General features: G+C 39.1%; 1 protein-coding gene across 1 annotated transcript; it reads right to left on the minus strand.

The window, feature by feature from the left end:
- Nucleotides 1–672: 672 nt before the first annotated feature.
- LOC135478088 (gamma-aminobutyric acid type B receptor subunit 1-like) lies at nt 673–27,487 on the minus strand. The gene is given in 18 exon segments (XM_064758359.1): nt 673–714; nt 3,631–3,704; nt 4,180–4,330; nt 5,343–5,411; nt 5,413–5,679; nt 6,522–6,644; nt 6,820–6,927; nt 8,181–8,313; nt 9,774–9,924; nt 14,398–14,481; nt 15,871–15,934; nt 16,959–17,189; nt 18,423–18,617; nt 19,350–19,415; nt 21,139–21,246; nt 22,982–23,152; nt 23,725–23,862; nt 27,356–27,487. Coding segments are annotated over 18 exon segments (2,307 nt in total).
- Nucleotides 27,488–27,918: the final 431 nt, after the last annotated feature.

Below are 27,918 nucleotides of genomic sequence, written 5' to 3' on the forward strand. Positions count from 1 at the left end.
AAGCAGTAATTGAGGTTTTCATAATTACATATGTTGGTAATCAAATTTGATAAATTCCCTCCCAACAGTTTTAAACGTATCTTGCAGGCTAGCTGCATTGACTGACGGCTTTCAATTGACATCATAAATTCATTAGAGGACACCCCAATATAAATAAGTGATACGTAACAACCAGGATCAAATATGTTTTTTTTTTCTACTCAGCACACAACACAGACAAAAGAAATATAAATAGTTGGATTATCATTAAGCCACTCTTTGCAACACTGGACGCCATTGACCTGGATATAGTGACAACACTGGACGCCACTGACCCGGATATGGTGACAACATTGGGCGCCTTTGCCCTGGATATGGTGACCACACTGGGCGCCATTGACCAGGATATATTGACCACACTGACGCCATTGATATGGTGACGTGTATTAGTGCTGTTTTTACAGAAAAGCTACTCGCTTGCACAAGAATCGTATAAAATCACGAATACGATGAACTGAAACCTTAAAACAGATTTTTTTGTCATCAATAGTGTTTTCTTTCCTTTATCGATGAGAAACCTAGCAATGTCGTTAGTCTAGTAGAATGCGATAAATAAGCGGGAGAACGATAAGGCTTACTGCCGGAAACATTTGATGTCAACTTGTGAAGATTCATTTGTTATGATGTCAGCAATCAGCTGATAGCCTCAGTTCTGAGATCAGGTTCCACTGGTATCTGTTACAACAAACAGAAAACAATCTCTTAAGAGATAAATATCGCATGAAGTATAAGCATGACTTCTGGCAACTGCCAGACACGAGGCACACGATGGATATGCACAATCCCTGATTTCACAAGAAACTATAGCCCTCTGTTTGTGACATGGATAATAAATCTGTCTAACCCTAAAAACTTGATGCGAAACTCGACACAGAAATGTTTAAAGAATACATGAAAAGGTACTATAAGACGAAATGTATGATAAGGAAAATAAAGCAAGATACGCCAAAAATGAGAAGTGAATCAAAAATCTAATTATACAGACGCTTAAGTCGTCTTTTTACACGACAGGCTAGGTCGAGTGGAGCATAATGTTGAACACCGAGTTATATAATTCTTCTATAGACCTAAAAGATTTTTTTTTTTTTTTGGATTGGTGTTTTACGCCGTACTCAAGAATATGTCACTTATACGACGGCGGCCAGCATTATGGTGGGTGGAAACTGGGCACAGCCCGGGGGAAACCCACGACCATCCGCGGGTTGCTGACAGACCTTCCCACTTACGGCCGGAGAGGAAGCCAGCATGAGCTGGACTTGAACTCACAGCGACCGCATTGGTGGGAGGCTCCTGGGTCATTACGCTGCGCTATCGCGCTAACCGACTGAGCCACGGAGGTCCCTAGACCTAAAAGAGCTTGCTTTTCTATCACCATTGACATCGCCAAGGCAGCTTACCAAAATTCCGGAGTAATTTATTTTGAGTTCTAAGAAGAAAGCTTAGAAGTCTTTTTTGTACTTTCATATGTTAGGCCAAATCATATCCATCGCATTGAGGAGAAACCCAAACGTTTCATGTATTCTTTGATGCTTTTTCTGTCCTAGACCCATGCAGAATGTTTCCATTCATATGGGTACCGAATTGGCTCATTTTCAAACTGCGTTCTTTAAAGAAAGAGAACAGGAAATGAACTCATCGGCTTCTGACATACCTTTAAAAACTAAACTATCTGCACTGTAAAACAATATTTTAGCCACATTAAACGCATTGAAATATTTGAAACGTGAAGTCGGATTTATTGTGATTTTGTGCAAATGTTCATCGTTGGAATGCGCAGCCGTTCTTTAATCTATTATAGCGAGTGTGAGTTGTACAGGCGCATTTCAACTGACACTTGCCAGCAAATGAAATGATGTATATGCTATATATAGGGGGCTTGTCTGCTATAGTCAGTACTTATAGTGTAATACTTTACTTACTACTGCCATTTAAAGGAAATCATGGGGCCTCCGTGGCCGAGTGGAGTAACACGCAGGTACGGCGCAATGTTCCAGCAGCCTCCCACCAGTGCGGTCGTTGTGCGTTCAAGTACAGCTCAAGCTGCCTTCCTCCCCAGCTGTACGAAGGAAGGTCTGTCAACAACCTGCGGATGGTCGTGGGTCTCCACTGGGCTCCACTCGCTTTCCTCCCATAATGCTGACCGTCGTTGTATAAGTGAAATATTTTTGAGTACGGCGTAAAACACCAATCAAATAAAAAAAGAATATGAGGAAGACCTAAAATACCAACCCGCCAGATGCAATTAATGCAAAAGTGGTCGCGCTTTACTTCTAATTTAGCTTAATTTAATATCCGTTTTATTCCATTGTTCAGGTACTATGAAATGAATCTAAGCGAAAATGGCAAACATTATACAGATAGCGGATACTGTGGGATAGGATATGAGGAATTGTCAGCTGGCAAGAAGTGATATTCAATAAGGGCGAAGTCCAAGTTGAATATCACGTGTAGAGAGCTGACAATTCCTCATATCCAATCCCACATCATGTACCATATGTTTTATTATACGGAAAAAACAGTGTACCTTTCCAGCTGTGTTTAAAACGCCGGATTTGTACGACGATAACGGAGCTGTAGCCGTAAACAATTTGTTTACGAACACGTACACGTCGGAAAGCTAATTAAGGGAGAAAACTGCCCTGGAATAAACACACGTGATCGTTGGATATTGGCACGAGATCGTTGGACAGTGCCTCGTGGGATAATATATTATGAGCGTGACGTTGTATTCTTTGGGCGCGTGATCGTTGTACATCATGTTTGGCTAAAATTTAATGTGACCGTCTCTCGACCAGTGGAAGCGGACCAATGGAATCCTATGGGGAATAATGACATGGCTTGTCCGCACGATCGTTTACAGAGAACAAAACTGATTCGTTCAACAAGTTTGTTGCGTCTAAAAGTCAAGAAAAATGTCATCGCATATAATGGAGACTTTCATAAATGAAAGTTCGGCTGCGGTTTTAAAACAGGGTATATGTTAGGTACTTAACGAAGGGCGCGGGTGTCCTAAATGCCCCAGGACTTACAACTTTCATGACTGTTGAAAATTAGCATTTAAGTACAAATACCTGGTAAGCCACAAGTGAAGAATAAGTCTGGCTTTCAGTTCAAGACTGCTTTGTGATCCCTAAGGCTTTTGTTCAGCAGTGTATTAAGAGATAAGCCAGGCTTAATAGCAGCCTAATAAAAAACTAATGACATTTGAGTCCACACTAAATTTAATACCGGGCTTAACTGCTAATACACTGTCGAACAACTGGAACCTGGGGCCTCGATCCTAGTACTCCTGTTTCCTCCATCACTCATATACCCGACGGCCGTCATATCAGTGAAATTTTCAGAATACGGCGTTCAATGGCAATGAGACATCAATAAGTAACATAGGGATATCCGTTTATGTATTGGTATATATCTGCTTATCTGCGTAAGAAATATAAACTGGTCGTAAGGTAGCCCCCCCCCCCCCACACACACACACCCCACACACATACACACACGCACACACTTGAAGGTTATGTTTTAGGCAAAGAGCGTTTGCTTTCATTTGGACACTACATAGTTAAAGACATTAATTTTCCCTCAACTTACCTTTAAATTAAAGTCAGCGGAGCGCTTAGCTACATCAAATGAAGGTATGTTGAATATTTTGGTCTCTGTGTTTGCTGTAAAAAAAATAAACGAAAGCTGTTCAAAAACAACTTTGCGGAAATGCTGTACGCTCGGAAGAACTTTGTGAAATTTTAGTAAATATGCACAATGAACATTTTCTTGTTCCTTTAGACATTTATAAACAGACGACAGTAAAAATAAACCAAGTATTATTGTCATTGCAGGATAGAGGTAAATTCCTACCTCCACTTAGCGGGGTCCCCTTTCACGAAACCTCTTCAGTTTATTCTTGGCTTAAGCAAAACTAAGCGATTATCGTAGTTGACTCACTCAGCTATGCAGTGGGTTTTTTTTTAAAAATACGTGACGTTGAGAGTTTAGGAAAACACTAGTAACCAAAGCAATTTATTGAACTTATGAAGTAGCGTGAAACATTAACATCCCGAAATATTTAAAACCCACACAATTTTTAACTCTCTACAAGAGAAGGCTATAAATAAATTTCCTGGAATCATGAATAATCCTTACCTTGTCCAGCTTCCGGAGCAACTTTGCTGGAATACCTTCCAGCAGTGGACGGTGGACTACTTACTGTCAAATCTCTGGCCGTTTCTCGCGGCCGCACACCGCCCTCTGTTGTCATGAACACTTTACCTGCTTGCTCGTTTCTTCGTAACACCTAGAAAATTAAAAACAGCCGTGTTGTCATGAAAAGTGTTACGTGTAAAAATGGTCTGATATTGTGAACCGGGTCTGAACAGGAAACGGTTGTATGGCGTATCAGTCATGTAAGGCGAAATCACGCTTTACAGAGTGATATTGGTATGTTATCGGAGAGACTCGTGTTCACGTGTCAGTCCGATCATTTTGAACTAAATTCACATTGACAATCAGGATTTCGCATTCCATGAAGTATATCCCGGAAGTGTCAAAACTAAAGGTCGTAAACCCGGCATTACTCTTTGAATTCAGTTAAAGTTAGTGACGACTGGTAATATACAATATAAAAGATTCTAAAACGACACAAAATCACTAATTAAATAAGGTAAACAGAGGCTTCGATTAACGCCTTAAATCAGGAGGCTTATAAACACATGGTAAAAATGGAGTTTTACCCCTGGCACACTGATTTCCTGTACTCATCATAAAAAATACAAACAAATACAAAATATGAAAATAAACTACAACACCTGTGCGTGTGAAGGAAAATAAACAATTGAAAAATTTTCTTTGTAAGAAATTATTTTGCCAGAAACAAAACCGATATGGGAGTCTCCGAGGCAGAGGTGGTTAGCATGATAGCGCAATGACCCAAAAGTCTCTCACCATTATGGTCGCTCCGAATTCAAGTCCAGCTCATTCTGGCTTCCTCTCCGGTCATAGGTGGGAAGGTCTGACAACAACCTGCTGATGGTCGTGGATTCCCCAGGGCCTCGTCGGATGCCGTAGTATTAGTGAATATATTCTTAAGTAAGGCGTAAAATACCAATCAACTAAATAAATAAATAAATAAATAAATAAATAAATAAATCAAACCCACACCTTCGGACGTTAATCAGTAACCATAAAGCATTTTCTTCATAAACGTGTTGGAAAGGGTTATAAAAATCAATTAACGTTGCTTTTGGACAGACATAATAAATATTCATTTATATACTCTTATATGTAACAATCATAGACAGTTTGACTACCTTGGGAACAAATACAATGCACAAAACCAGCGTGGTGCAGAAGATGGTGAATGCCGAGGTGATAACAAAGGCGGAGCGTTGATTGGGTGTCGCTTAGCACGTGATTTACGGGAACTGCGAAGGCACAAATCACCACAACGTTGTACACACAGAAGCCTATCAGCCGTGAATCATTGAGGACGGGGATGGAGACTTTTCGTGTCTCCCAAGCCAGGAACGTCCCGAATATGAGGAGAAGCCCTTTGTAGACATAGGCGGCGGCTAACCAGTAGGTCTGGTAAGGACTAACGCACACAATGTACATTTCCATTACGATGACGTCACCGCCGGATTGCTCCTGTGGAGAAAACAGCAATTGTACGAATTTTAACAAAAGGCAAACTTAAAAAATACAATAGTAGCATTGTTTTCTTATTTAAATTAAATGCTCTCAAATTTTCAAACTATCTGATTGCACTTAATTAAGGTTATATTTTTTTCTTTTTCACATTTACCCATGGGTTACGGACATGTCGACTGATTGGTTTAAATTATCTCAGGTCGTATGTGGGAAGGTCTGACAGCAATCTGCGGATGGTCATAGTGCTAACCACCGTCGTAGATGTGAAATATCCTTGAGTACGGTGGTAAACATTAAATAACTAAGTAAACAAATTTTCACAAAAGCGCAAAAAGAAACAGTAACACATTCAACTGGTTCATGGCCGGTTTCCTCCCACTATAATGTTTGCCGCCGTCGCATAAGGGAAATTTTCATGAGTACGGCGTATCCACCAATCAAATAAATAAATAAACATAAGTACTAAGCGATTATAGAAGACCCACAGCTGAAAGTAGTAAACGTTTACATGTACGCAGGAAAAGTATTACCTTGCAATGGATGGTATTGTTTTTTCGAAAGTTACATTTACCAGCAGAAGCCATACACGAATCCTATGGTGTATTAAATATTTTATCCACAGACAGACAGCAAACTTTCACATGCGCGCACTGTGTCACGCATGTCAAAAAGGTGAGAAAAGGGGTAATAAAAAAAACCAACAACATAAAATGACCTTGAAAGTATATTTTCAAAGATAACTCCGGCCACAATAAATTCGATACATGGTACAACAGATCAATATAATTGAATGGAAGTTTTGCCCATACCTGTCTAGGAAAGTTAAATGAAGTTTTTACCTGTTCAGCATGTTTAAGGTGCTTCTCTGTCAAGGGATGGACAACTTGCCAGGGTATAAGTATAACAAGGTCTATTAACAACAGCAGCCCCACCAAGCCGAACAGCCTCTCGTCACGTACCGTCTGCAAGCACACACGTTAGTGAAACGATGAATTAACATGACAAAGGCGTGGTGTGTAGAGACTTCTTTATTTTTACGAAGCCCATAATTTACAGTCTAATAGTTAACATAAAAGACTACATTACGGAGAGAAAAACCAGAGCAGCGACTACAGCTTGAACTCTTGAAAAATATACCTTTCGCTTTAGTCGAGTATTTCGGAAGAGAATATGCACCCGCCATGTTTTTGAGAACAGCGCACCAAACGACAAGGTAAATCCAAGGGAAGTAACCCAAACACGTGCCTAAAAAGAAACGTCAGCCTGCATAAACTTTGGCAATAGACAAACCCTTGAACAGCCAAAAAATTAATCTGCTAACTTTAACAGAAAGTCTGTTATCTGAGTGATGCTAGAATGTATTCTGCTGTTGCAACAGATTCTCTTAAATATAACACACATATTCTAATAATCCAACATAAAGATTCTATTTGGGGCCTCCGTGGCTCAGTCAGTTAGCGCGATAGCGCAGCGTAGTGACCCAGGAGCCTCTCACCAATGCGGTCGCTGTGAGTTCAAGTCCAGATCATGCTGGCTTCCTCTCCGGTCGTAAGTGGGACGGTCTTGCAGCAACCCGCGGATGGTCCTGGGTTTCCCCCGGGCTGTGCCCAGTTTCCTCCCACCACAATGCTGGTCGCCGTCGTATAAGTGACATATTCTTGAGTACGGCGTAAAACACCAATCAAAAAAATAAATAAATAAAGATTCTATTAAGACTGACAGAATACGCTGCTGAATATAACACAGTATTATGTTATAAAAATAGTATACATTCTAGCATTACTCGGACAACAGACTTTCTGTTAAAATTATCACCTTGATTGATTGAGTGAAGCATGTTGCTATTTACATAACCGTGGGAAGAAGCACGTTGAGTCGAAAACAAACAATAATCGGCAATAATCTTCATCATGATTAAACCTTCCCACAGGTCGGCGGAAGTCAGGTACTCTTCTTCTGCACAGCTTGGGTGTGTAGTTCGAAAACTGTACTGTCGAACAGCTCGGAGGTGTTCATGTAAGTTGGATGTGTCGTCTGGGTACATACCCCTTACAAGGGCATGTGCCGATGGTTAAAGCTACAAATTTTGCTTGAAATCTTAAACTACGCGAAGATCACGTAGTAACAATGAAGAGGCCGGAGATGAAGTCAGAAAAGCAAAAACGCTAATCCATACTTGACACATTTTCTTCATCTAGAGTATGCACAACGAAAAGCAATATGTTATTGAAAATGCTGATTATAGCTAAGAGCAAACGCATTAGCGGTTAGGCAAAAACTCAACAATCTCACGTGTGTCACACGTGTTCCATGGGTCAAACTTGTGTAGTTGTGGCAGTGAAGTAAAGGGAGTGTATACTGCGATGCATGCGCTGTAAGGACTATGTTCTGGGCACTGTTGCACAGTTTGGCAGCATTCAGAGAAGCAACTATCATGCATTTGAGGTTTAGTCCGGGGGACGGTCCCCAAATTCGGCGAGATTCATGTAAACACTTACCATGCAGAGATTTGAGGTGTTGTCCGGTGGACGGTCCCACAGTTCGGCGGAGTTCAGATAAACCGTAACGTACATGACGATAGAGCCCAGTATAATTAGGTTGTTGATGTTTGGACTTGACATCTTTATTGCCCTGCAAAATTAATGCAACCGTTGGATAGGGGAAGTTAATGGTTCTTCTGTCAGCTGTCCCGTCAGTTTAGTAAATCAATGTGGATAGGACAAGCACAAGCCCCCTTAGACCTGAACGCTGGTATTTTACCTGTCAGGCTAGTTCAAGTGGCGCAATTATTTGAGTTTCGGCTTATATAGTTCTTCTGAAAACGTGACGTTGTTTGTTTTTCCGATGGTTGAACGACATTTGTCTACTCAACGATTAGAGAATGTGAAAATGTTTGTTAAGATGCCAGCGTATGTACGAAACATATTTAAACATAAAGCTATTAAACACCTCCTCCAGGCCTGGTCATACCAAAGAGAGATTAAAACAAGGAAACAGCACTGGTGGACACGGCCTTGGTATAATAGAGACCTTTAATTAGCTGTTAGTTTATCTATTCTAGTTTGAAGTCACAGTTCAACTTCTAACCAAAGGTGTTTAATGTGATTAGGGGGAGTGTCTCCGGCGGTAGTGATACTTCAGTGGCAGTAGCACTTTGGCGGCCCTGCCACAAGAAGACACAGTACATGTATATGTACACAAAACTAGTGACTCCGTGTCGTCACATGACTGAAAAATTACTACATCTATGTGCGAAGTGTAAAGCTCAAAGCATTCATACACCTCCTGCGCTAGACAGTCATTGTTTCACGATGACATGCGCTGCCAGTGCTATTGGTTTGGACATTTCTAAAAACTACGTTTGACAAACGTTCACCAGCGAGTAATTTAACAAAGCAATTAAAACAAGAGTAAATGTGTGGAAAATCTATTTACAGGAAGACAAACCAAATATGGATACTCGACACAATTAAAAACCTGACACTTGCTTAAGTGAATCTAAAGTATTTCGTAAATAATAATGAAAATTGATGTTTATCGTAGTGTTATTATACAGGTAACAATATTGACAAAACAATACAACTGGATTATAGTATCAATGTAGGGGAAAATATGCACCACATCCAATTACCACCCTATGTAGTATAGTAAACACGAATTTCTATAGCTATGTACACAATACTTTCAGTGTAAAATTCAAGTAGACAATTATCAAGCTATTAAATTGGGAAATAAGTCAGAAATTGAAAAATATTGTAGAAAAAAAAATGCTCGCAAATATATAAAAAAAGATTTTGTAGAGGTCATATATTTCGTTTCACGTAAATGACAACGCTCAATTACTTACCGTTGAAGCAATGTTAAATCACAGCACAACTTACAGTTTGGTGCGGAAAGCTTTTTTAAATCATCGCACATGTTACAGTTAGGTAAGGAAAGCAATGTTAAATCACCACACAACCTACAGTCGGGTGCTGAAAGCAATGCTAAATCACCGCACAACTTACAGTCGGGTGCTGAAAGCAATGTTAAATCACCGCACAATTTACAGTCGAGTGCCGACAGCGATGTTAAATCACCACACAACTTACCGTCGGGTGCGGAAAGCAATGTTAAATCCTAGGCATAGAATGGCACAGATGACGCCAGCAGTGTTGAAGACGACGATCAGGGCTACAGCGGCTTTGCTCAGTCGTGGGTACCACTCCATGTAGGTAAACTTGTCCTTAGGGGTGTGGCCGTCTGACGAAAACATAAATTATTGATTGGTTGGAACGAAGAGTTTATGAATTAATTGACTGATTAATTCTATTAAATGACTGTTTGAGTGATGCATTCATATATTAATTGATTAGAATGTAAACGTGTCCAAAGGAGTGTTACCCTCTGGCGACAAGACAAATAATTGATTGAGCGGCCGGAACGATGAATTTATGAATTCATTGACCTGTTGATTGATAAATTCTGTTTAAAATGATGGTTGAATGATAAATTGATATATTGATTGACTATAATGTAAACGTGTCCTTTGGATGTGATTGTTTGGCGACAAAAGAATTTCCTTATTGATTGGTTGGAACGATGAATTTATGATTTTTGAAATTTATGAATAGATGGCTTAACCGGTTTTAGTAAATGGCTGGTTCATGATAGAATCTGACTGACATATTTACCGACAGCTTTAAGCGGACATTAATAAATTTAATTATTGATACAGGTGCACTAGTTTAATCATAAGATGACTGCGCTATTAAATGACTGACTTACTGATTAATTGAATAATCGACCGACTGATTGATTTATTGATTGATTAGACGTTAACCTATGTCATGAGTTTCACTGTCGCATTCACGAGGCTAAAGATTCATGCATTCCGCATGACTATTGTAGAAGTTTCTAGCAATTATTATTCTTCACTTGGCTTATTTTTTTCTATCCTATACACCGGCTAAAATAGACCATTATATTGTGACTGTGTGTGTTAACGTTTCTATAATTGCACTCCAATCATAACTGTAAGTTTCCGGTCGAAGTCAGGACAATATTTTCACTGTCAGTATATATTTGCTCACTCAATAGCCAGCACACCGCGTACATATACATTTGTAATGACTGGTCGCATGGTAACAATAGGAATCCACAGTTTACGGTCATTACAATGACCCACATAACTGCATATACAAGGTGCAACGCGCTTGTCCATAAGAACAATTCAAACCAATATTCCCCGTTATTTACATAAGAGCACTTCAGACTGAAAACTCCGCCGCATGTAACTGTAAGCACGCCTGTCTACGTATATTGACGTTCTGTATCACTTACCTGTGAGCGGTAAATACATTGTCCGAAGCCTTCACAACCCAGGGCAAAGCGCATCTACACGTACAGGGAAGTCGGATACAACAAGATGCTGATTGAACGAGGCTATATGTTACATATTCGCAGTTGGAGAACATGTACTCCAACGGAAGTGTGCAACATTGTCAGATAGACGTCGTTGGTTATGATGGGCAAAAACAGAGCTTTAACAGCAGTGTGATAATTGTAAATGGTCACACGTAACCCATGAAGCCCGGTCCCTCATCAATTTACCTTATTCGAGGTTTAATTCTAACCGTACAAATAACTTTTTAGATAGAAGAACACTTACCAGTTCCTTTTTTACCACGACTTTACTAGAATTAAGCACAAAAATACCGTGATGTTAGCCACAATTTATTTGACGTCATTAGTTGCTAAGAAAGGGCCAATGCGTGTTAGGCGATGATTTGACCCATTTAAATTCGATGTGAACTGGAGTGGATAGAAAACATCATCATTTTACATTACCAGAAAAGAAGCAAACATCAATTGCTTACAACTGAAAAAAAGGCCCAAGACATTTGTCATGTTGTGTGTTCTAACAATTTGCACACATATAAATTAATATGAAATTCGCGGGGCTTCCGTGGCTCAGTTGGTTAGCGCGCTAGCACAGCGTAATGACCCAGGAGTCTCTCACCAATGCGGTCGCTGTGAGTTCAAGTCCAGCTCATGCTGGCTTCCTCTCCGGTCGTAAATGGGAAGGTTCCGCAGCAACCTGCGGATGGTCGTGGGTTTCCCCCGGGCTCTGCCGGTTTCCTCCCACCATAATGCTGGCTGTCGTCGTATAAGTGAAATATTCTTGAGTACAGCGTAAAACACCAATGAAATAAATAAAAAATAATATGAAATTCTTGTCAGCGCATTACACAGGGGCGTGGACTGGATAACAAACAAGTTAACGTAAATGAAGCAAAGGAGTGCTGCTTGCGCATTCAATAAGCGGGCTTTGGTTACGTGAGCACTGGTCAGTGATAACTTTTTTCGGTATGCTGAGAGTTTGATGACGTTCCAAAGGCTGACCTACATGCTCGTATAAGGCGACATTCATATTTGTGTATCACCCTGGCACACAGACACAGCTGTTGACACACTATAAATTTTCCCACTGTTATTTGGCACGTAGTTAAAATATATCAGAATATCACTTCGCTTCCAAAAGCAACAGCTAAATACGGCGGTCATGCTGATGGGGTTTTCGATATGTTGTAGACAAAAATGCAAACTGCGTGTAACGGTATGAGACCGACCAAATGTTGACATATTTGAATGTTTTGGGGTTGAAGTTGACAAATTTTATTTGAAAAATAATAAGGAAAATCGATAAGCTCATGTAAAATTAACTGTCCTGTGGAAATTCGCCACCCCAAATAACTACCCTTCCACCCCTGCCCGGAAATCATGACAGAGAGAACATATTCATAGTTAAAGCCATGTGCTTTCCAGGTTATGTGATACTCATATAAATATATTCAGAACTCACAATTTACTTAGGTGATGCAGTTACTCATTACGATAGATAATGACAGTAATCTTTGTGGTCTTAATTTTACTGTTTGCATTCAGACATACATGTATCAAAGGCTTTATGCTATATGTCTGTTCTAAATAAGGCATCTTCAATTAATATCCGGATACTTCTCTAATCATAGATTTAAAGGGATTCTTTGTTCATCGATGGAAATTGTCCCCAAGATGGCGCAGAAGTAAGGTGTGTTTTTTTACGTATAAAAAGCGAAAACTTTTTCCAACCTAAAATTTAAAAAAGTGCAGTGATCTAATTCATACTTTTGTCTTATAAGAAGACAAACCTAAAGTCAAACCAGATTTAGTTATTCTAATGGCAAAGGAAACAACAAAGTGCAGTAAATGTCAGATAAAAGACCATTAAACACTGTGCATGAATATAGTTTGATTTACTTTGTTTTTTTTCAGCAAGCAAAAATCGAATTAATTCGCTGGTCAGGGTTTAATGGTCTTTCAACGTTTTGTTTTCTTCAAACCCCATTTCTAGGGAAATTGGTTAAGGCCCAGTCTTATTCCAGCTGTTTATGTTAGCTGTTAAATTGTAGACACTATAACGGCTCCACGGCTTATGCAGAATTACGTAAACAACAATTGCACTGAATGATAATTACATCTAATTTATTACTTGCCACTGGTCTAAAATTACTCAAAATGCTGTGTTTTCATCACAGGTAATAATCATATAAATAAGAACAAAGCACAGGGACCAGGCCGCTGGAATGTGTTATCCACAAGCGTGAAGAATTTGCTTCATGAAGCCTCAGGCAAACTTCTGCTTCTGCCTGAGGTAAACTTCTGCTTCAGGTCAGTACCGGAATTGCCTGATCACACCCAATACGATCAAGCTTATCTAGTGCGGTATAACGTCTGATTCACTCCGTCAGTATTGACAAAACGTGGCTGTTCAGCAATCCCTGTGTTTGCTCGGTCCTGTAGTAAATCCCGAAAACTACGAACAATCGTCCCATTAAGCGTCAGGAAGAGTAATGTTTTACTGCTCGTTAAATATAACTGTTGATCAGGTGTGTGTGGTAGTGTGGGGCGAGAGCTTTTGGGGGGGTGGGGTGGGGGGGGGAGGAGAACCTTGAGTCCAGCACAGCAAACATGACTGGTTTCAGTCCGTCGACAGTCAGTGACGGCGTTTCTATCAATCTGCAAAATGTGCGCGGATTGTTTCTGACTGGTAACTTTATTTATTCTTATTCACAATTTGAGATTTATAAGGTAACGATTTACATTGCCATTTACTTTTTGAGCGACGTTTCAATAACAGCCTACTGCGTATTACAGGTATGCCCTTGCCCGTTATGCTAGATAGATAATGGTATTAGCCTCAGGCAGCTTATGGGAAAAAAGGTGTCCACATAATTTTATTGTGTTATATTTCCATTGATTGCAAGGTTCATGTCGCTTCTGTGTATGAAGCATATGCTAAAACACACAGTATGTACCGACTCGACAAACGCTTTCAGCTTTTAAGCTTTCACTGGCCGCTTTAATTTCTTTCACCGTTTTCGTGACACCGTCTAGCACTCCATAAAACCGAATTAATAACATAAGGTACTGTGTAAGCCTCTGTAATACAAGAAATGTCCACATATGACATTTCCACATAGGACAGTGATAAAAAGCTCAGGGGTTATATTTTAGATCAGGACGACCTCGCCCACAAGCTAACAACCTTTTGCTTTCATAACACGTTAGATGCAGAGTTAACCTTAAAGCCATATGCATATATAATATTGATAAAACAGTCAAGGCCGAAGTACCATGTCCCATCTTCACAGTACAAATCTCCACACACACAGAAACACTATTGTTTATTACCTAACCAAAGGGAGTCCGGAGACACATGCCACACGAATTGGTCGGTTTCCGGAAAGTATGTGGCGACGACATTGGCTTCCCCATCTGACAAAAATAAACCAAAACAAAACTGGGAGATCTTCTGCACACATTAAATTATGAGTAGCTAAAAGATATAGAAATTGAAAATATGCTGATAAAACTCCAGTCAAATTTGAAGGAAGGTTAATCTGAATACTGAAATGATATGCATATCACCATTCTAGCAGAACTGTTCCTATCCCACATTTGCAGTGAGGCTTCATTTGACCCCGCTATGCTGAGTAAGTAAATGCTTGGGGTTTAACGTCGTGCTTAACAATTTTTTAGTCATATGGCGACGAAGGAGTTCTTATAGTGCATGTAATGTGCCTCCCTGATGCAGGACTAATTTCCACCTCTCTTTTGTCTAGTGCTGCTTCACTGAGACGCCTTACCGAAGGCAAGTAAGACACCCCACCAGAGCCATTATACTAATACGGGTCGATTAGTCCTTGCACTATCCCCGTCATGCTGAACGCCAAGTTTGGAAGTTAAAACTCCCTCTTTTACGGTCTTAGGTGTGACTCGACCCAGGACTGAGACTGGATCTACCGCTCCCAAAGCGGACGCTCTACCAACTGTGTATACCAATCGGGGCCCGGTCCGCGCTATGCTGACGGCACCTGCCAGACACCTGCTAGATGTACGACATCCCAGCGCCCTCACAGTTTTCGACATCTTGGTGGCAGTCGATCTCTGAGCTCTTAGGCCATTCAGGCCGTTCAGGTGGTCTTGCATGAGGTTCACTGGAAACCACGTAAGCCAAATAGCTTTTTGGAGAGCACATGACCGGTATTTCTTCGCTACAGAATAAACAAACTCACGTGGCGGATCAACATCCATGTTAACGCCTAGTGATCAGCACCAATGGCACACAGTTAGCTAAATTTTGCGAGTCTTAAATTAACCTTTGTAAAACCTAGAACTGTAGTTGGACTCCAGTATAGTTGCGAGCTGAAATCTTAGAAAAATTCACATAAAAACCTAAAGTGAACTAAATCCTGGCTTGTCAACAAAGGCATTTAAGTTATACAATCAGGATTGAACTCGCTTGGAGTTTCACTTGGAAACTCGGGTCCAAGCTGGATTGGTCATTGCCCTCTTGCAAAGTGTATGTAAAACGTAACCATAATGTCCACAAAGGCCTCATGAATGAATGAGATAAACGACTTAGGCCGGAAGTTTTTTCCCTCGGTCTATGAGGTGGGAAATGTTGATTAAGCAGGTTTGTAACTGACGTTAGTCAAGAAGCACAAAAAAAAAACACATCCCTGGGAGAAATCAATAAATAACTCATATTTTGTACAACAGCTTTTTATAGAAGGCGCCCGAAGTCGCAAAAGTATCTATTCAAGATTGCATCTGACAACAAAAATGAATATTATCGGATATGGAAATCCATGTCTGTCTTACCTGTGGTTTGATACAAGTAGGTGGGTCCAAGCCTTCGACCGTCACTATCGAACGAAACTGGTCCCTGGAGAGAAGGACAGAAAACATCTACAGGCATTAAGTCATGTCACACTGGCAGATTTGGAGTTTTTTTCCCTCGGTCTATTTTCATGCTTCGGTCTATTTATATAAGAACAAAAAGGTAGATTATGCTAGTTTTACGTTTACGTCGCACACCTTTCTTCAGTGGCAATGGGTTTAAATCATTAGCAGTGGGCACTGTGATTACACCGTTGTTAGTTGGCACTAGGATTAAACCATTGCTAATTGTCACCATGAATGAATCATTCTTTTGGGGCCTCCTTGGTCGAGGTGGTTAACGCGCCAGCACGGCACAATGGCCCAGAAGCCTTTCACCAATGCTGTCCCTGTGAGTTCAAGTCCAGCTCATGGTGATTTCCTCTCCGGCCGTACGGAGATAAGGTCTGGCAACAACCTGCGGATGGCCGGGGGTTTCCCGCGCGTTCTGCCCGGTTTCCTCCCACCACATTGCTGGCAGCCGTCGTCTAAGTGAAATATTTTTGAGTACGGCGTAAAACACCAATCAAATAAATAAATAAACCATTCTCAGTTGGCATCATGAGTAAACCATGCATAGTTGACAACCATTTATAAACAGACTAAAATTGTTACTGAGCGGTATTTTCAATCTGACATTGTTTACTTTGCTATTAAACATATATGCTTCTTTTTATGTTTACTTATATAAAGGTCACATTTGCTCCTTAAGGTAATATTTTCCGCGATCTGACGAGAAATTGCTGATTTCTGAAATCAAGAAATGCTTGCTTCAGATTTGTAATCTACTTATATATCTTAAATTCACGGTTATTGCTGGACGCTTTATTCATAGACAACAAGTAGAGGGTAAAATCAACACGCTGCGGATACTCAATGTCCTGTATTTCACGGTAATACATGTAGTGGTATACCAAAGCCTTGCAAGGCTTTCCTCTAACCAAAACAATGACAGCTTGCGCACCGTGAGAAATTTGTTTACAGAACTGACCAACAATCCAATGAAAAAATATTATTTTTCTGAAACTCACCGAAACGCCTTCAAAATGAATAGATCCCAGTTCTCTTTTCAGCGTTTCGTATATTTTAGTATTGTTGTACGAAAAGTCAGTCAATGACGTTTCGCCAGTTAAAATGGTCGAAGTCTTGTTCAGAGCCAACGCCAAGGCCCACACAGCGTCATAAGCAAACGAAATGGCTTTGGACCTGACAGATCTGTCTCCCACAAGAGCACGTGAAAACTCATCAAACTCCTCTGGGGTCTGGAAAATACACAGAGATGATCCCTCTAAGGAGCAAAGAAAGCACGCAAATAAAGTATATCCGATCAATATTAAATACATAGGGAGTAAAATCAGACCAACAACAAGAGGCCGTACTTTTATCAGTTGCGTGTAACCATTTAGCAACCATCACATTACCGTCTCTGCATGCCTTTTCTCTGTGATGTAGAATTTTTATATGTTAAATGCATTGATGTTAAATACAAAGTATTAGATATCACAGGTCTACAATTACTCAAATGGCATTTTTTCATCGGACTTCTATTTCATGTTAGAATTTTCTTCTACTTTCAATCGACCGACTTTCGAACAGGGTTAAAAACAATTTCTACTTTTTATTTACGAATGCTGCATTAACAATTTTGAAGCTTGCATCCATCCATACCTCGACTTTTTTTCACTTCTCTTTAATGATGATCATTATTAATTTCTGTATCGGTTTTTGTCAACATCATTGTCGTTATTCTTTTGATTACATTACGACTTCTGGCAGAGGCCACAGTCCTCATTTCCATGATATGTATGGTGCTCTCTCCGTGCCGACATCCAACTCTGGCTCTTCTGAACAGTTAGAATAAAACCCTATCTGAAGTAGACTGACAAGAAGCCGGTTTTCACCGGTAACGTGTGACCATTTGCAAACTATCGCACTGTCGTCGCATCGCATATTACTCTCTGTTTTGTAAGTCCTTTATCATATTTTACCCTTGCGGCCTATATCTGCATTTACATGTAAATGCGGGGCCTCCGTGGCTCAGTCGGTTAGCGCGCTAGCGCATCGTAATGACCCAGGAGCCTCTCACCAATGCGGTCGCTGTGAGTTCAAGTCCAGCTCATGCTGGCTTCCTCTCCGGCCGTAAGTGGGAAGGTCTGCCAGCAACCTGCGGATGGTCGTGGGTTTCCCCCGGGCTCTGCCCGGTTTCCACCCACCATAATGCTGACCGCCGTCGTATAAGTGAAATATTCTTGAGTACGGCGTAAAACACCAATCAAAAAAAAAAAAAAAAAAAAAAAAACATGTAAATGCTTTCGGACAAGCTGAAATCTATAATTAGAATACATTAAATGCCTCATTCACCGTGATGACAAATATATATATATATATATATATATATATATATATATATATATATATATATATATATATATATATATGCCCGTTCATGTATATTAATCGATAGTTAGATATTGACATGCATTAATACTGCGTACCTGTCCGGACACAGTTGTGATGTTAAGGTGGCCAAGTACACTGTTGTCTAAAGTGAAGAATCCGTTGGCCACGGCCTGTAGCTCTCTTGGTGAACAGTGGAGGTCTGACTCATCATACACCCCCCAGTTAGTAAATGTGTACGCCCATGGCAGGATCCAGACAACATGTCTGCCGTACAAGCCTTGGCGGTAAGCCTGGAGAAGACGACTACATTATTATTATTACAGGGGGGAAAGTCCTTATGCGTATCCTGGATAATACTAATAAAATGGGAAACCAAGATTGAGCGCCTGTCGCGTATTCTGTTTTGATGTTGACAAATACAGGTTTCTAACTTATAAGAGGGAATATTAGATCGAAGACTGATGCCAGTTTGCCAACATTTCAATGATTAAAGTCAATCAGAAAAGCATAGCGTTTTTAGGACTTTCGTGGATTGGAAAATGGATTTTCCAGGAAAAGTCCTCACTCTGAATTGTCGTCTGAAAGGTTTTTTGATGTTGTTTTCGCCTAGAGATTAAAAAACCAAATCCTTGGAAATATTGCTATAGCACTTAACAATATTTCAGCCATATTTCTAAAGTTTCGTCTTGTCACACGCCCGCCTAAATACCGACATAAATATAGTGCTACCTCAATTGAACAACCAATCCGGAGACACCAGACGCGACACCCTTCTCAAAGTACTCTAACACCAGGCCGACCAATAGGCTATTTCTGCTACACTCTCAAAACGCGAATGACAATAACTTAAATGCTGTAAAACGTGAAACCGGACACCTTAAAGTGTTACGTCACGTAATTACTCTTAATCAATTTAACATAAATCAGTGTTAAGCTTGCGCATTTTTAAAGTATTTTATAACGTGATAGAGTATGTAACAAATACGTGCATGTCAGGTGTCATAAAAAAACGTATAGCTTACCTCGCAGAATATGTAAGGAGCATGGTGTCCATAGAATGACCCGACAATGATCCGAGCGCGATAGTGCTGTCAGCGCGGGAAAAGCAGAGAGATGGACAAAAATGGAATTATTGAGTAACTCACAAATAGCTCAGCTGGGAAAACGTATGACTCTTTTTGCAATGTCATAAATAGAACCCATCCTGTATTTAAAGAAAAAGACCTCCAAAAATCGAAGTAGGCATCACTTCATAGACCACATAAAACTATACATAACTATACTTTCATTTAGTGTTTTAGACTTTGGTGAAAAAGTTAAAGGCGTTCAAACGTTTGAACGCTTAATGGACCAGGTTAGGAATTCTGGCGTCAAAGAAAGTTTTCTTCCAACTCTAATCACGATACTGTATGTTGCAATAACTCTTTTTACCCATGAGTCAAAGAGTACTGAAGTAAAAAAAAATCACTTCTTTCTGGTGAACATCAGGCAAAAAAGGTGATGTGAAGTCAGAGTTCCTAGATACCATCAGTATGGCTCATAAAGCCCAACATGGCTTTCAAATACTTGAAAGACTTTCAATACTTTAAAAAAATCTGAAAAAATAAGTGAAAGTATTTGTACGTATAGACTTCAGTTGTCTGTATGATGAACCTTACTTCATATTTTAGTTTTCTTTTACTTTAATTATCTATTTGGTTGTTGTTCAACGTCATACTCATTTTTTGGGGCTTATATAAAATGGCGTTGATTTCAGAGGTGGGCAAAGCGGAGTACTCTGTGTAAACCACTAACCACAGGCAACTCACTGCCAAACTTTTCATTACACATTGGACTTAGCGACTTGCACATCATGTTAATTGAATAACAAGTGGTCTTCAACGAACTGCGCATGATTGTCGTCGAACGCATTTTTATGGCCAAAGCCCTGATAAAAACTTAGAATGAATCGCGCCTCATGTGCCTTTTGTTTTGAAATCGCGCACTTTAATACGCCGCAAAGTCCCGCTCTAACCATAATCTTAGACACTTTGTTACTGTGAGTATACTTTTAAATCATACTTTTTATGACTTGTGAGTCATATGTATACTTACTAGGTTTATTTTATGATTTATTTCTTTGGCTTGGTTTTGCAATAAAATTTATAATATTAAATTTATTTCATTAATGTTTAACACCATATTTTAAGGCTTTTCCTGCGGCCACAGTCCGGTTTTTGGGAAGAATAAACTCATCCGCAATGTTTTGAAAAACACACTGGCTTAAAGTAGGAAATGAACTCGCGACAGCTGGATTCTTTGCCGTAGCTTTATTATTCGGCAGCGATGAAAGGGCAAGAAAACATAAAAACTGTACCAAAATCAGAGGAAACAGCGTCAAAACTTGTTTGCAAATACGGTCTTTAATACTGTTTGAAAATATTTTTGTATGGTGGATCCCAAATACCCACCATAAACATGTTTTTTTTTCTTGAAGTGTCCTTTTCTCTTTAAAGAAAAATCGGTAAGTATTGAAGACCACATTTGCGACTAAAGCTTCGCACTCTTTCATTTGAACTTTTGTAATTTTTATGTTTTCTCCACCTTTGACTTTCTTTACGAAGAGACTGTTCAAGCCCAGCTTTCAAACTATAGTGGAAAAAACATTGCAATTATCATTGATTGGCTTCTGTTTCATCAACAGGTCAGACTCAATTTCATGGGAGATAAGTCGTGTGGCCTGTTTTCACTTTAAAATTAATCGCTTTTTGGAAAACGAAGATGAAAGACAGAATCCTAGGGTAATGACTATTATGTGACTAATTATCCTACCTTCAATCTTTGTATGTGATCGGTGACTTGGGTTACGTCTGTAATGATACCAGACGTCAACAACGTGAAGTTGTTTTCTTCCAACAGCGTGTGAAAGTTATCAATTCCCTGCAGGGAGAGAAGTGTGTACAAAAAGTAAACCAATTATTACACTTTTCAGATAAGATATACACTCACACGTGTAGTGAATATAAAATTTTCCACATTAACTTCCGACAATTGATTTCACGATTAATTAAAACACTAAACCATTCCTTGAAGGATGTCCTTTCTTAAAGGAAAAGAACTCTAAAAATCGAAGTAGGCATCACTAAATAGATCACTTAAAACTATGCATAAATATACATTCACTTTTTTTTAGGTTTTTTGTGAAACGAGTTAAAGGCGCTCAGACATTTGAATTCTAAGGTGGGCTTTATGGACGATAGTATCATAGGTTAGGAACTCTGGTGTCATACGAAGTTTATCCAACTCTAATCATGACACTGAATGTTGGAATAACTTTTTTTGCCTTCAGTAAATGATTACTGATATAATGTCCCAAAAATTCCTTCCTTCTGTTGAACATCAGGAAAAAAAGGTAATGTGGCGTCAGAGTTTCTAGTTCCCGTCGGCTTGACTCATAAAGCCCACCATAGTATTAAAACATTTCAGTGCCTTTCAATACTCTTTCAAAAAATCTGAAAAAAAATAAATGAAAGTATTTTCACGCACAGTTTTCGATTGTCTGTATGATGAACCTTACTTCATATTTTAGTTTTTTTTTACTTTAAAAGACTCAACGCAGCAAATAAGCTTTTCAAAATGTTTGGACTTACGCGTAGTCCATTTTCATTGCAAGCTTTAATGTGGATTTCACAAGCACTTTTTAACCTACCTGTGGAGGGGGCAATAGAAACGCATATCATTCCAATAAGAAACAAGTAAAATTCAGAAACGTCATGGCGTCACTATTGTGTTGGAATCTTTGGTTGCTTTTCCAACGCAGGCCTTACATCAGGCATAATTCGAGTGCTTATAGTCCCAGAAACCACTAAAATGAAGTACACGCCAGATGAAAGACCATTTAAAACTGTACAAGAAAATAGTTCGATTTACCTTTTTTTTTTCAGAAATTTTCCAACCGAGTGAAATGGTTTTAAAACAACAGATTCTACGGTGACCTTTTGAGAACCAGAGGGTATCAGTGACGTGCCATTCATATTTTTTTCAAGGACCATTCAAGGAATATATTTATAAATTTATAAGTATATGCATTTTTAATGAAGAAATGTAATAGTCTCTGTGTGTTAAGTGACACAAAATGATGTTACGAACCTCGTCCCAATATTGTTAGAAAAAGGAAGGCTTTTTATTAGATTGAAAAATATTAAAATAAAAATGAATCGAACTATTTTTGTGAACAGTGTTTAATGGTCTGACATATACTTCACATTAGTGTTTTATTTACCTTTAAAACCTCTGCTTGTCAAGATGAACATGTGAGAAAAAGTCAGGTACTTAGCGACGTCATGCATGAAGTCACAGGAAAAGACCCACTCAGTTCTGTTCCAGGAATGTCCGCTGGACGTCAGGTTACGCCAGATAATACGAGGTTTTGCTTGATTAAGAACAATTAAGAAAAATCTTATAATCCTCTCCAGTCGTACGTCAGAAGATCTGCAGCAACCTGCAGATGGTCGTGGATTTTCACACAGACTCTGCTCTCTTTTCTCCCATCATGATGCTGGCCGCCGACGTATAAGTGAAATATTCTTGAGAACAGCCTAAAACATCATACAAATCATTTAGGAAACGTATGGGATGATTGGAGTTTGGGCTATTGATTGTCAAATAAACGTACTGCTGTGAACAGATCACTAGCCATCGAGAGCGTAGCGACCTTCTTCCAGCCGAACTTCTTCATCATAGCAATTCTTGGTGGGTTGAAAGTTTCCTCGAGGAAATTTGTCAGGAACACGCTGGGGTAAGACTCTCTGTCCGCCAGAGTTGAGGAGCGTGGAAAAAATGTCATCTGGGGAAGTAAGGATATTGGAACCTATCTTAGGTATATCAGCGAAAAACTTCAATTATTGCAACCTGCATACATACAATGCCATTTTTCAAATGCAGTTTTATAATTACACACATACCCTAAATATATTATTCTATCGTCTCACTGGACAGGAGTTGAATCAAAAAGTACACAGATTTCTTCTCACCTCCACACCGTTTTAGTACTGATATCTTGCTCACCTCTACCGTATTGCAGTACTGATATTGTGCTGACTTCTACCCTGTTGTAGTACTGATATCGTGCTCACCTCTACCCTATTGCGGTACTGATATTATGCTTACTTCTAACCTGTTGTAGTACTGATATCGTGCTCACTGCTGCCCTATTACGGTACTAATATTGTGCTCACTTCCACCCTGTTGTGATTCTCATAATTGTCCTCACTTCTACCCTGTTGTCGTCGTCTGAAATGACTGAAAATTTGTTATGTACGATGTTAAACCCCAAGCATTCACTCACTCACTCTACCCTGTTGTGATACTTATATTTTTTTCACCTCTACCCTGTTGTAGTACTGATATTGTGCTCACCTCCACCATGTTGAAGTAATGAGTCACTTGACCTATGACGAGGGCTTCTGGTGAGCTACACGGCCCAAGCACGGCGAGTTTCGGCGGATATTCCGTCACCATCTCCTGGTAGCGCTTCAGGGCAAGGCCGGGTTTACCCTGTGACAGTAGATAGTATGTGATCTGTTATGATTTATTTATTTATGTATTTATTTGATTGGAGTTTTACGCCGTACTCAAGAATATTTCACTTATACGACGACAGTCAGCATTATGATAGGAAGAAACGGAGCAGAGCCGGGGGAAACCCACGTCCATCCGCAGGTTGTTGTCAGACCTTCCACAAGCCAGCATGAGACTCACAGCGACCACATTGGTGAGAGGCTCCTAGATCATTGAATCGCGCTGGATAGTTAACCTCCTCGGCCACAAAGGTCCCTGATGTTATACACCTAAAACCAGCATGCAGATCGTCCATAATTCTTATTTATTTATTTCATTGGAGTTTTACGCCGTACTCACTTATACCACGACGGCCAGCATTATATTTGGAAGGAAACCAGACAGAGCCCGGCGGAAATCCACGACCATCCGCAGGCTGCTGTCAGACCTTCCCACGTGTGTCTATTGTTCAGGTCTTAGGATCATCAAGCGATCTTAAGACTTGAGTATAAACTTCAGATCAGTTTAAAATGGTTATTTATTAATTAACAAGGTCAATATATTGCCTGACAACGTAAATTCTGGGCATTTTATGGTAAAACAAATTTTAGCTAAAATAACAGAAAGGAACATGCCGAGTTTAATGAGTGAAATTAAGTAAACTATAAACTAAGGTATGTTTAATAATTAGCAAACCTCATTACTTATTTATAGAATTATTACACTTTTTATTACACAAAAGGGATATCCGCCTCAACATTGTCTCTTAATCCATGAAAACCTGAAAACCTCAGGATAAGGCTATAATTGCAGTATTATTTGTCTTTTCATTTTAAGCTGAACCAAACCTGCATTTTGAATAATCTGCAATTTTATTGTCTTCTGACTTGCGGTAATGAGAATGAATTGTCACTATACATGAGCAGATGTTTGATCACCCTAAAGCCGTTGGTTTTCCTTGTTTTAAATAAATACTGGCACAGTGGTAATTCACCAACGAGATTTTAAGCTGTAAAACCTAAGATAAATACTCTGAAGGAAAGTTAAACTCAAATGAAATAAATGAAATAAATAAATAAATAAATGAATAAATAAATAAATGCATGCTTGCTTATATGCCTTGGGGTGTTACTGTAGTGTGTTACATGTGATAGACACACTCAGCCTCATGTATTCCTCATATACACACTAAAACAGGTGTTTTGTTCTTAAACCCATGTCTGGTGTTTATTCATAACAAGAATATGTTTAGTTACTATACACATGTTTACACAGTAATATGATGGATATTTTTAATGAACGCAAGCATGCCCATATTTATATTATATGTAAAAAGCAAACAAACATATAAAAGTGTTTACTGGCTCGTGCCATGTCTATACAGTAAATCTACATGTTCACCATGTAAACATGTCACGTTTATTGCATTTATTGTGAAATACAAGACATTACTATGGAAATATTTCACATGTCACTACAATAAAGACATGTTTTGTTACTGGCTAAACATTGCTTTTTATGAATAAACACTAAAACGCATTTCCGAACAGTGACGGAAATATGTTTAAAATCAAAACACTTGTTTTAGGGTGTATGTGTCTGAATTTCATTCAACGTAATAGTGATTGTTGGCATTGTTAGTCATTGTTTTGTTTAAATCACCCATCGCACACAGTAGTGTCAGAAGGTGTGCGCTTACTGCAGTCATTACGGTTTCCTCCAACTACGAATCTGAGCGCCGTCGATATAAGAGGAATGCACCTCTTCTTATTACGTTCCCCCATTACAACACGCGATTCAGTATAACATGGTAACAAAGGTGTTCCTCAATTTCTTTTTACAGAGGCTCTCATTAGAATAAACTCCATACAATAAGCTTCATCTATAACACAGTAGACAGATCTGTGCCCCAACAACAGCGTTGCGGCTAAGTGAGGTGTATTCTTGAGTACGGTGTTAGACGGTGCGAATAAATAAATAGATGAGTCACTTTGTGTGTTTGTGTTATTCAAAGATTTACATATAAAGCCAACATCATATGCGAATTAAAGAGGCTACACCACAGATTTTGGCAAGATACAGATCAGGATCCAGTAACTCAAATAATTACCTTGAACAACGGTGTTACCGTTCAAAATCGGTATTAAAAATCGAAAAATTTATATAACAGGTCGCGTTGTAACTTTATCAAACTTTCAAATCATTTTACCACTAAAAACGGTACAGGCACAAGTCTGACATTTACTAAAGGAAATAATTTGAGCTATTCTTGGTAAATACGGAAAATCTGATTTGATTAGCAAATATGGATTCTTTCTCCAAATATCTCGGGTATAGACTTTTAATCGTTAATTGAAATACTGAAATATCCTATCAAAGAAAAGTAATGCAAAGGTGTTACTATACACTGTAACAAATGTCATTGTAATTTTACAGCGAAAAGTGCTGGCAATTTTGTGACCAGTTCTTTCACTGTAGATTTACAAGATGTTTAATATTTACACCCAAAATAATTGCATATTTCCACATATAACATTGTAAATAATCAGTTAACTCCATTGCAAATTAACAAAATCTACATATCTACCAAGAAAACCAGTCTACATTTACATCAAAGTGCACTGTAAATGGTCAAACCGCTACAGTTTTACAGACAATGCTGTAAACACACAACGACTGGAGTAAAATTACACCACATACGTGCAGAATTGCGCTGGGAAATGCTGTAAAATATTTACAACATGATTTACTGTAATAATGTACGGTGCCTCAGGCTGTTAACTTGCATTCAATTCTTACAGTGTAGTCCATTTTCTTTTGCTGCAATATAACCTGTATAAATTAATTTTACTTTATCTCTTGTAGTATATGATCTCATGGCAGTATGGTTTTAGAGCTGATAGGAAATTTATAGTAAAAACAGTGTAGCCTATTTACCGCGTGGAGTTTGTTCTAACCTCATTTTGATGTGCCTGTTGCAAAACAATTACTCTCCAGGCACATTCTCCAGCGTGCCACTTGTTCTTAAATAATTATGGCATCCAAATTCAATGATTTATTTATTTATTTGATTGGTGTTTTATGCCGTGAGCAAGAATATTTCACTTATACGACGGCGGCCAGGATTATGGTGGAAGGAAACCGGACATAGTCCAGGGGAAACCCACGACCCACTGCTGGTTGCTGCAAGCTTTAACATTAACATTATGAATTAGAAAAAGTATTACAACTGCATTCTCCTTGCAATGATATTTATTTATTTATTTATTTGATTGGTGTTTTACGCCGAACTCAAGAATATTTCACTTATACGACGGCGGCCTTGCAATGATACAAACGTACAAAATATCGATATGTAGAGCTTGCTGTGTAACGTGTCACTAATGAAAGGCAATTTTAATAACTAATATGACTAATGATTTATAGATAGATGAATTTAGGCGACTGTCTGAAAGAAATAGACTGTAAGTGGAATGATCTTGCTTTTTACCTGTGTATCCTTTAAGACCAGGTTCAGTCTATATCCGGGTAACAAATCGCTCTTGTTCGCTATCTCTTCAAAGGCGTGTCTGATGAGGGCAGGGAAGATTTGGGAGTAGGGTGACCACCAAAATTTCGTCATGGGAAGCAGGGCTCCAATATATATGTCCTTAACTGTCCCATTTTGAGAAGCTTCTAGGTTGTGCACCAGTAAGCAAGAGAATAAAAGAAATTTGTAAATAAATTTTCCACTCTTCATTTTGGTGTTTATCAAGTGTTCATTCAAATTTCACTAACGAAGAAGATGAAATGTGAAATCAGTGAACAACCGAGTTGAATCAACACGTTCAATGGTTAAAAGATCTGTACTTTCAACACGTTCAAGAAGCCAGTTGATTTAGCACGACGGCTGATTGCACAAACAAACTATTTCAGTACGTCGGATGACTCAACAATCAAACTAATTCAGCCCGGTGGATGATTGAACAGAAACACTGATTCAGCCCGTTGACTGAATGATTGAACAGACAGTCTGAGGTCTATTGATTGTACAATAAAATGATTGAGCGCGTT

This window comes from Liolophura sinensis, chromosome 11, assembly GCF_032854445.1.
Source record: "Liolophura sinensis isolate JHLJ2023 chromosome 11, CUHK_Ljap_v2, whole genome shotgun sequence".
Lineage (NCBI taxonomy): Eukaryota > Metazoa > Mollusca > Polyplacophora > Chitonida > Chitonidae > Liolophura > Liolophura sinensis.